This window comes from Mirounga leonina, unplaced genomic scaffold (assembly GCF_011800145.1).
Source record: "Mirounga leonina isolate KUSES-001 unplaced genomic scaffold, KU_Mleo_1.0 Mir_260, whole genome shotgun sequence".
Taxonomy (NCBI): domain Eukaryota; kingdom Metazoa; phylum Chordata; class Mammalia; order Carnivora; family Phocidae; genus Mirounga; species Mirounga leonina.
This window is the reverse complement of record NW_023270642.1, coordinates 1686639-1697776: the sequence shown is the minus strand read 5'-3', so window position 1 is coordinate 1697776 and position 11138 is coordinate 1686639. Positions and strand designations below refer to the sequence as shown.

Genomic DNA, 11138 nt, shown 5'->3' with positions numbered 1-11138 from the left:
TCCCCCCGGGCCGGCTCCTCCCCCCGGGCCGGCTCCTCCCCCCGGGCGCCTCCACGCCGCGCATGCTCCCTGGGAGATCTTCAGGTACCGCCCGTGTTACGGCCAGTCGCACAACCCCGTTTCCAGCTCGGAGTTCTGTTCTAGGTCCAGACACTTACTGGTTTGTCGCTCAGGCTCCCAAGTCACAAGGTGCCCGAGGCTTTATACTTTTACTTCAAAATCGGTTCCTCCCTGAGTACTTCATCCACCCTGGTCTTGCCCCACCCCCCCCCAACCCCTACCGCTACTCCGTGGTTGTAGAAGCTGGAGACGGACTCTGGACCTTTCAAATGCCTTCCCTGTTTCAGTAACCTCTGCCTCCAGACTCTCTCTCTCCTCGAGCCACCTTTCTCCAGCCCCTCTGCTGTCGCCCCACCTCAGGCCCCATTGTCCCACGGGGCTCGCTGCTGCAGTCCGTTCTCCACACTGCAGGCAGGCAGGTTTTTCCGCAGAACGCATTGCTCCTGTCACTCCCGGCTGAAATCCCTTCAGGAGGTTTCCATCCCCTCCAGGACAGGTGCCAGTCTCCATCCCATGGCCCCCCGGGACATGCAGAAACCGGCGTCTGTGCCCCTCCAGTGCGTCCCTGTGCGGCGGGCGTGGGCTCCTCGGCACGGCTTGCAATTTCTCAGGCACTCGGTTCTGTCTCGCCCGGTTTGCCCCATGAGCCCTCTCTGCTCCTTGTCCTCACAAGGACAGCTTTTAGATTTTAGTTTCTCTCACCAGAGTATTCCGTAGTCGGAGTACTTACCTTCATCTAGCAGCAATTACCCTGTCATGTTTCCTTTCGGGTTTTCTTTCGTAGGAACTGTAAATTCTGAGATGGCTGGGACCTTGTCCATCTGCCATGTCCCTACTTCTCCATCTCTTGATGTCCAACCCAGAGCTAACACCTAAGCACGAACGGAATGACAAGGGAAACAATCCTGGGGAGGCTGGCGTTTTTAGAAGAAAAGATAACTTAGTTATATTAGAAACTGAAGTTCTAAAAAAAAAAAAACAACACACACACACACACACAAACCAGGCATGGTAACCAAATTAATATTTTGGCAGGGATTCTAGATTTCCTTTGCTTTCCTTACATTTAATGTTCTTAAGTACATTTAAAAACTTCTCATCAACAATAATTGTTTCTTTAGAAGAAAAAAAAAAAAGAAATGGCTTCCCCTTGTTTCCTGATTGATGGATTAACTTTTTTGGAGAAAAGCTTCTTCTTCCTTTTTTTTTTTAAGATTTTTATTTATTCATCAGAGAGAGAGAGAAGCAGAGGCAGAGGGAGAAACAGGCTCCCCGTTGAGCAGAGAGCCCAGTGCTGGACTCGATCCCAGGACCCTGGGATCATGACCTGAGCCAAAGGCAGATGCTTAACCATCTGAGCCACTCAGACGCCCATTGGAGGAAAAACTTCTTAAATCTTTTCCATTGGATAGAATACATAAAGCAAGAGGCAGAAACGTTGGTTATCATCACAAAGGACACATTTGTTGAGGACTTTGAAGGATAGTAGAGGGAAACGGGAGTAAATACTTGACATCGTTCTTTGAGGATTGAAAATAACCTGTGTTTGACAATTATGCTGATTGTGGATGTTCCAAGGAAATTAATGTTTGTAGAAATTACTGCGGTTTAACATAGCTTGCGGTCATCTAATTGTATCTGTGTTAGAAATTATTTCATATGAAGCCTCGTCTTAGTACCAGTAGAGAATGTGACCAGGTGAGCCTTGTCTTAGACCCCATACTGAAGGATGTAGTCAGCAGGGACTACTTTAAAATGAGTTCTCTCTGTAGGTTTAATCCTCTTAGAATTAGAAAGCTATATTAGAATAGGAAGGGGCCTAAGGTATCATTTATGATTCTCTTCACTTCATGTATTAAGAAATAAATGCAGAGAGGTCAAATGATTTGCTTAATGGCTGCAAGGCCAAGGTAGTGGCAAAGTAATTTAGAAACAGGTGCCCATTCCTCTTACACAATGTGAGTGGGCCTTAATTGACTGTGATTGTGTTGTTCAGGCAATTTGTATTCTGGTTGTGTTAGGAAGTAGCATACAATAAAAGCATGGGTTTTAGCATCAGACAGTTACATTTTGGGTCTGCCACTTACAGATAGAATGACTTGGGGAGGTTCCAGTACCTCTCTGATCTTTGCTGTAGCCCACGGTGGGTGGGGGGGTGGGGTATGGAAAGGAGATGAAGTGTTGTTCTACATGACAACAGAACCTGAAACTGGACCTTAAAGCTACGACCACTCTTCTCCAAGACTCAAGCCTGTCTTTTTATTCATTGTTTTGTGTTTACCTGTCCTTTGGATGTTAGTACTTTCCACAATATATCATTGTAATCTAGGCCACATACTGTGCTGTGCCCTCAGTTTTAGACCTGCTTCCACGTGGCCTAGTGTGTATAAGATCTCCAAACCATTTTGAGGAAAATCTGAGTTATTCACTTGGAAATTAATTTATTCATCCATTTATTCACCTAGTATCTGCTCTGTGCCAGGCATTGGGGATAAAATAGAATAAGCCCAAAAATCCTGAAATGTCGAATAATAAGATTGTGCCCTTTACTAACTGGAACCCAGTCTTTAATTTGCTGCCCAGATCAGGGCCTTATCTATGCCAGGTTTTCAATGCTTATGGTCGAGATGGTGGGATACAATTTCTCTGTGTGAAAGACATCATTTGACCCACTCATGCTTACCTACAATGACATGAGAATTTGCTAAACCCTGCAGAAAAGATATTAGTTTTTTAAAAGAAGCCAAGATTTTAGCTTTTCCTAAGAAAAGTAGTCCAAGTATATAATGGAAAGCATATTCATTGGACAATATCCAATTTTTGTTGTTATATATCATTTGTTATTTTCTGATTATAAAAGCAACATATCATTTGAATATCTTTTCTAAGTGTGGACTACATTTACATTGTTTTTCAGTATTGGGGTAATTCCCAATTTTATACCTTTGTAAATAATGTTATGATAAATATTGATTCACATGTATCTTTATTATTTGTGTAGCTTATTATTTTGTGAGGGCAGTGACCACAAAGTGAAATAAATGGCCGGGTCAAGGAGTATAAGATGTTTTTGGACCTGTGATATACATTTCTGTATTACTTTAGAAAAGACTGTATCCCTTTACACTGCTACCCAATAGGAGTTATCTTGCTGCAACCGAGAGCTAAGTTTTCTCTAATAGGTGAAAAGGCTTTCCTATTTTTCCAGAGGTGGAGCTGAGGGGGCTGAGCACAACTACTCCTACCTGGGACTGAATAAGTTAGATTGAAGAACATTTTTGCACCTTAAACAACAAGCCACAAAGTGAAAATTGTAGTTCTTTTATTTTAGTTTCTTCTAATTAAGTTTAATTTGAAGAAGGTTTTTATGTAAGGAGACTTACAGGGCCTGGGACTAACCTAGGTTGCAGACCACCCTGGGCCTCTCTTCTACCCCCTTGCTCTGACTCTCCCCTGTGCCGCCGTAGTACCCCCGTGGTGTGTTTCTCCTTCCTAAACTCCTTTTCTTGCAACGACAACAAAAAAATCATCAAAAGATTTAAAACAAAACTGTGTACCCCATCAGGTTTTTTTTTTTTTTAAAAGAAATTAAAAGGCATTGTATCTTCTGTTAAATATTTATGTAGTAGGCTGCTGATGTCTTCATTTAAATCTGTCTTTTGAGATGTAAATTAGACATGGTTAGGGAGGTAGAGGAGGTGTAGACTCTTTCCCATGAAAATGTTCAATTGTGAGGTTCTTTCTGAACAGGCACCTTACTGTTTTTTTTTTTTTTTTCTCTAGAAAGCCTGCATTGCTTTTTTAAAATGGAATTTTTATTTGATTTTCTAAAATTCTAAAATAGCCTTTTAGATTATTTAGGGATTTCTCATGAATAGCTTTGTAAGGATTTTATCATCTAGAAAATTTCAGTTATCTAGTTCAATTAAATGTATCTGTTAAGCAAATGTGAGGATACGTTGTTTGTCTTAGAAAGTAAATTGTACAGCAAGCAGGTCTCATATAGAGATTTGGATCGCAAGTCTCTTCAGTGTATGTGCTCATTTAAAATTTTCAGACATACTTGTTCTTAAAGGCATAGGGTATTGCTTTAGTTTGTTTTTGTTTTTACCTCCCCAAAGTACTTTGGAATTGAGGCATAGTATTCTTTCAGAAAATGTTTTTATTTTTTTACATCAGAGACCTTGAATATTTAATTTACTTTTCTGTGAAGCTGTCAGTTGTAATCTGCAGTTAAAAAAAACAACTAATAAAACAAATCCTCATTTCACAATTTAAACCTTATTGAGTCTAATTCACTAGCGCTGCGAGTTTATTATTCTCCTGCAGTTTGACGTGCCTCCAATTGTAATTGTGTTGACCCTTCAATGCATTAAATCTCCCCAGTGCTTATCAAACTGGGAGAGATAAGTCTACAATTTGGAACTTCATTAAATATCTCATTTATATTGAACAGATGATAGCTTCTAACAGAAATAATAATTTGTTCCGATGAAGGAACTGCAACCGTTGTGGTTTCCTCTGTTTGGGATGTGTGGTCCTCTCTCTCACTTGGTGGTACTGTGCTGTACCCCTCTCCCCACCTCCCCCCAAGCCCTCTTTGTCTCTGGCTGCAAGCCAGCACCAGAGCGTCATAAGATATTAGTCCATGGGGTTAACCTCAGAGCCCACGTTTGGAGGATTGCTGTTAAGTGTGCTTTGTTCCCTCCTTGAAGCAGATTTGTTTCAAGACCTTATGAACATAGGTTCCTTATTCATATTATTTTTGTGCAGAATCTGACTTATGAGGCACAGCTGTTTGAAAGAATGCCACATACTGTTTTAATTCATGGTGATGGAAATTGACCTGTATTCTTTGCTTATTTATTAGATCATATATGTTTGTGACATATACATCTTTGCTTCATTAGAATATTTGGTCCCTACTTCTGTATTGTTTATGTACTATTAAAGTGGTTTTTTTCAGGTACCTCCCTATCTTATATTTAAGATTATAGTAAGAGAATAGAATGATTTCTTAACTAATTTCTAGCAGAAGAAATGTAGGCTCAGTGAATTGTTCGAGACACCTGAGCTCACAAGTAAAGATCTTTTAGAGTAGGTAGTAATTCTACCAGCACACATGGAGATGAGTGCTAATTGTTAGGTGTATTTACCTATTATAGATATAAAAAGTATAGCTTAGTTCCAGCTTCCATTCTGATAAAGCACACTTTGTGCAGAGCAACATCTCATAAAGAATTCTGAATTAAAGCATAACTTAAATTGACTTCAACAGATACTAACAGTCAAATTGAAAAAATAAGCAGCAAAATAAGTTTAAAAAAAAAAGCTTTTAATATACATATTTTTCCTCCAATGGTTGCAATCTGACAGAACTTCATGGGAGGCACAGTGTAAAGTGGCAGAGAAAGTTGGTCATTAGGCAGAGCTGTCATCACAAATTATTTTGGTACAGGGTGAAAAGTTCTAGTTCATTTGGTACCCAGTTGGATGCAGGCCTTGGGCAAGTTGTTATAATTCCCCCATGCTGCTAATGGGCCTCCAGTACTGATTTTCCCTTGCCCCCTTTTCTCTGTAGCTGAAGTCACCTGGGAGCCCCTCTGGACCTGAGCTGCCCATTGAAACAGTATTGGATGATCGAGAACGAAGAATCTCCCATTCCCTCTACAGTGGGATTGAGGGGCTTGATGAATCCCCCACGAGAAATGCTGCCCTCAGCAGGATAATGGGTGAGTCAGGTAAAACTCTGTTTATCACATCTTATTTTTATGCTTTCCTGGTTCACTGGGAGGTTATTAATGTAATATTAATGTAAGGGAGGCCTGTGTTTTCAAGAGGAAAAAGAGCAGGTTCATTACAATCATCCAGGAAGTGTTAATAGTGAAGAGACTGAATCAATACATTGATTTTGTTAAGTGAATTTTAGATCCTATAACATGTTGGGGGGGGTAGAAAAGGAAGGGGTCACATGGAAATATGTTCAGCGATCAAGATATATTTAGCTTGTTTGAGAGTAGAAGTGAAGCCATGTTTTAGGAAAGTCAGAATTTAGTGGTTTATGATGAGGAGGATTCAAAGTCACGTATCTTTCACGGCAGCACCTTTTTTACAGGGAGAGGAACAGATGCAGCTGTACATGTTCGTATGTAGATGAAATATTCACATTTATTTGGCTTGTATTTAATAGAATGTTACCGTTTTTAAGTTGCATCTCTACTTTTTCAAAGCCCTGATTTTAAAGTCCGGAAGCTAGTGTTTTGCATCCTTTGTTTGGATTCGGCACCATACTGTCTGCTCAGCCCCCAGTGGGTACTGAGGTTATTAACACTTGCTCGGCAGAAGTGCAGCTTTCTCCTAACAGATCCAGTTAATAAAGACTTGCTTTGCCACAGGAATGGGTGGATTTACTGAGTTGCTCATCTTGGGATTAACTTGCGAGAGTTTTCAAATTTAAAACATAAGCAGCTGTTTCGATTAAAATAGCACCTGACATAAAACAGTTTTATTGCTGGTGTGTTTTGCAAGGCTCGAAAATAAAACCCTAAATTTAACGCCATTTTGAAACCTTTAATGAAGATTTAATACAATTCAAGTTTCCATTATGAAGCTTCTTTGGAACAAGAATTTATTTCATTCGCCAGTGGACATTTATGGAAACCCTACCATTGACAAGACGTTTGTGTACACACTTTTGCTGTAGATACAAAAATGAGTGAGACACAATCTCTGCCTACAGGGAACTCTCTCCTGGGCATGACAGGAAAAACACATAAACATGACTAGTAGAATTTTCTGGTCTTCCTTTGGTCCTTCTAGCTTTCTAGTTCGGAGAAGATGCTAAATTCTCAATTCCTTATTTTGTTGCACATAGGACTTAGACCTGCCAGCCCTCTGGTTTTACTTTGTCAGTGGTTTTCTTTTTTGCCTGCTTGGCATAAATGGAAGTAGGGGAAGGATGCTAAAACCACTGTGCACCTGTCAGATGCCACACAGTGCACAGAGATCACCACACTAATCTTTGCTTCTTAATGATCATTCTCTTCACTGCCGTTGCATTTTCCATACTTTCTTGGTTTTGGTGTAAAACTTTATCTTTGTTAAATACTTTTTTCATTAATGAAAATTCAGACCCCTTGAGAGAGAAAGAGCGTGCATGTGTCCCTGGATCTGTGTGCATACAAAGTGATATGCTGTAATTTCCCCTTTATTATAGGAACATAGGACTTGCCATACTGAATCAGACCATTGGTCCACCAGTTCCTGTAACCTGCGTCCTGCCTCCAATCCCTGATGCTTCAGAGGAAGGCTGAAAAACTAAATCTAAAAAACCAAAAAACCCCAAAATTCACCTAGTGACCTTTTGAAGTGCTGTATATAATGGGTTGAGGACTCCTTCATTTTCTTCATAGTCTGTTACCCTGATTTTGTTAGCTGTGGCTTCCTTAGTCCACTTCCATTTGCATTACTGTTGTTTTCCCTTCCCTCCTCTAGAGATGTGATGGACTTTTAAGGCTCCAGATGCTTTCCCCTGGGCAGCAGCTTCCCTCCCAGCTGTGTGCTTTGTGATGTACTGTGCATGCCCTTTTGGGTTGGGGGTGAAAGACTCTTTACCCTTTTTTGGTAGGCCAAGTTAATGTTGAACGATTTGGGTATTTTCTTAACATAGTTTTTTACATATTCTACTGGAAACTAGGGATCCTTTATAGTTTTACCCTGAGAATTGCATATGCTTAACCTGATCTGTCTTGAGTTTTACAAATTTGAGAACTCAGTCTTCATCAGTCCGTATTCCATTATCAGTGGCCCTAAGAAACAAATGGTTTGCTAGGTCAGTTCCCACGTAAAGTTAGAAATTCTGCAAAGGATGTTAGCTTAAAACAAAATACAGGGTACCAAATATAAGATAGTAGAGCACTGAATTTCTGTTAACCTAAATCAGTAGCACTAGTATTTATTGATTTGCACAGTATCTAGGTACATTGAAATCTCTCAGGTAGATCTTGTTTGGTTGCTGATTGTCTTCTATATATTTAGAATAACCCTTACGTAGACACTAGTGGAGGTGATGGTATTTACTTTATGATCTGCTCTGATTCAAATAGAGCTTTGTATTGAAATTACAGTTGATTACTTTAAGAAATGACTAGTTGTATGCAAACAGGATGAATTTTCACCTAGAAAAACCCTCATGTGAGACTCTAGACCAAAAGGAGCTTTGAGGCTTTCTAGCTCATTTCTATGGGAACATATCTCAGGAGAGAAGCTTCTAAAAGAATAAATCAAAAAAGGAAGAGATGTAAGACTTGGCAGGATGTCAGGGGTCATTAGCCGCACTCTCCCACTTGACAGATAAAGGAACATTGTCACAAGATCCCATGGTGATTTTTTGTTTTATGTTGTTTTTGGATATTTCTTGTTTCTAAAAGTAGCCCTCTCTAGGGCATAGTGAGACCACACAATAAGGATTAGTGACGTCCATTCTTTATTAAGATCAGTTTATCCATATCTTTAAGCAAAAGGCATTAGACAGTCAACAGAATTTGTTCCGTTGTGGCGGCCACTGTGTTCTAAAAATCAAAAAAGCTCATCTCTGAAAACAGTCTTAGAAATCATCTACTCCAGCTGAATTATCTTCTGTTCAGAGAAGTTAGGGACCAGAGAAATTCCAGTGACAAGTCCGGAAGCCACATTCTGTGTTCCTCGACCAGTTAGGATGTGTATTTTCCCGAGTCATGAGTCCCACATTACTTCAACCTGGATCGATATCCCTAGTTTTTGGTCGGGTCATCCAGAGTTGTGACCAAGACAAGATTTCTCCAGATGTCTTCTGTATGGGTCTACCTGCCACTAATCATGGATTTTAATCCTGGATATTCATCAAAAAGAAATCTCTAGAGAGCCTACCTAGGATGCTTCATGTTAAAAGACTTAAAAAAAATATCTTCTAAATTGCTGGACTGTCTTAACTATAATAATCATAAAACAATAATAGGCATGGTTAATTTAACCAACACGTTCACTGAAATACATCACAAGTTGACATTTGGGAACATGAAACCTTAATTTTTTTTTTTCCAAATTTTAATCTGAAGAAATTTTCTGTTTAAAGCAAGACCAAAATCTGGTGTACTCGTTTTAGAGATTAACCTCAGTAGTTTTTATATTCATGCATTTGTGGTGAGTTTAAAAAATAATTATGCTCAGCATATTTTTATCTTGTTAGAAATTCAACATTGAGAAATGGAACATTAATGTCATTTTTATTGTGAGTCAAATCACTGGAAAAGTTTTCATCTGTTTCTAGTGTCATGAATGGTATTGCCTTTTATGTAAATGTACCAATGAATAAATGTTTAGTAAACAATCATTTCGTATCTCATTGTTTCACTCTTCTGTAAGATACTGACTGGTTTAAATTTTAGTTTGTAGTTTGTCGGTTAACTAGTTGAAGAAGGAGAAATATTTATCCATCAAAAAACCGATCAAAGGCTTCTCAGGTCACCCTTGGAAGGTTTCACGTTTGTGATGTACCAGGTTATCATTAAGAGGTATTGTCTAGGTGGAGTTTGGTAGAACATGGAGTGAGATAATTTAGTTGTCCATTGTTCCCAATATATTCCTGCATCCAGATTCAAAAACTGTAATTCTTGGCGAGTATGTCAAGAAGTTGGGAAGCTGATGAAAAACGTGAATTCTCAAATCTTTTGAAATATTAGCCCCTAGAATCATTTGTGAGAGGAAAAAGCTAAATTGTTTTCTTATTATTAGGAAAATTTCTTAGCATTTATGTATAAAATTTTGGATCACTTAAGGTACAATATTTCTATTCAACACAGCATATTATAAAAAAAGGATTGTCATATGAAGAACCATTCAGTGTTCCATATTGCTTATTAGGCTGTCTCTCAGAATATATTGTGTAAACCCAAGAGTTTTAGTTTTTGTGTTTAAAAGCGAGTACACTATAATTATATTGTAATTTTTCCTTCCAGTAAATTTTGCCTTTGTGAGGACTTGGCATTTAATGCTATGACACGTGCCTTGTCAGTGGTGAGCTGTCAGGGATAACTCTGGTTTTGTCATTCTGTACACTTTTTGGGCAAAAAAGTATGTCTTGAGAAGGAAATACTTCTTTTGGTGATAGTGCTAGGATGTCCAACCTTATTTATGAATGGTAATTTTTTAGATTTCTGTTTTTCTCTACTGAAGTCCTAAACTCAAGTAGTAGTAAATAAATAATTTGAATTCAGGAGAGGGAAACAATTAAGTTAAATTTGATTTGCTTTATAATCATGAGCATTTATAAAAAGTTGCTAGTTTTCACACTTTATCAAAATGAATGCATTTCAAATCAAAATAGAGTGTTTTTCTTGATAAAATCTGTGTTAATGTTTCAGTGAACATACAGTATTTCTATAATAAAGTAGTTGGTGCTAAATAATCAACGCATTTGAAACGTCTAGCATGTCTTCTTTTGTGGGTTGTCCTGAGAGGATACGGATCAACTTAATTTTTGTCCCTTTGTTGAGTGTCTAGAATAATATGTATTTTAAAAATCCTTCAAGCCTATATATGCCATCCCATAATTGCCAGAATCATGTTAAAACAAAAAGTCCTCACTTGCACATTCTTATGAATGTTTATTTTAAAAATTAGATCTTAAGCCTGATGTTAAAATGTTAAAATCTCTCCACATGTTGCTGTGGTGCTATTTTAAAAAGTGGTTTATAATAAAGGGAAAGAGCACCCTGTGTAAAGTGTAAAATGGTGCTAGGATGGGGAAAGGACAGCGATCCGTTTTATTTGGGTTGGAGCCAGTAGAGCTGGCTTACCAGATTTGAATGTTGGACTTAAAATGAGACTTCTCCCATCCCACTGCAAGGTGATGGGGAAATTGTCAATTCTTGCTCTGTTGGGAGAGCCAGCAGGGGGCCTCCTTCATACCCTGATGTGTGTTTCTGTGAGTATGGACTCTCTTGATGTATCCACTTGGACCAAAGCCTTGTCCAGTGAGGTCTTACTCAGAAGTATAGCACAAGATTTGAGGAGGAAGCCAGAAGAAGTATGGATGTTTT

General features: G+C 38.8%; 1 protein-coding gene across 24 annotated transcripts in view; it reads left to right on the top strand.

Annotated features, from left to right (window-relative positions):
- Positions 1-11138, top strand: part of PARD3 (par-3 family cell polarity regulator) — a 657675-nt gene that overhangs the window by 421940 nt on the left and 224597 nt on the right. For 12 of the 24 annotated variants that reach the window (XM_035029555.1, XM_035029556.1, XM_035029552.1 and 9 more), the window contains one exon: positions 5642-5792. In XM_035029555.1, coding sequence (XP_034885446.1) covers positions 5642-5792 — 151 coding nt within the window. Of the gene's footprint in view, positions 1-5641; positions 5802-11138 lie in introns of all 24 variants that reach the window. The other 12 variants (XM_035029553.1, XM_035029550.1, XM_035029545.1 and 9 more) reach the window with 1 other exon arrangement.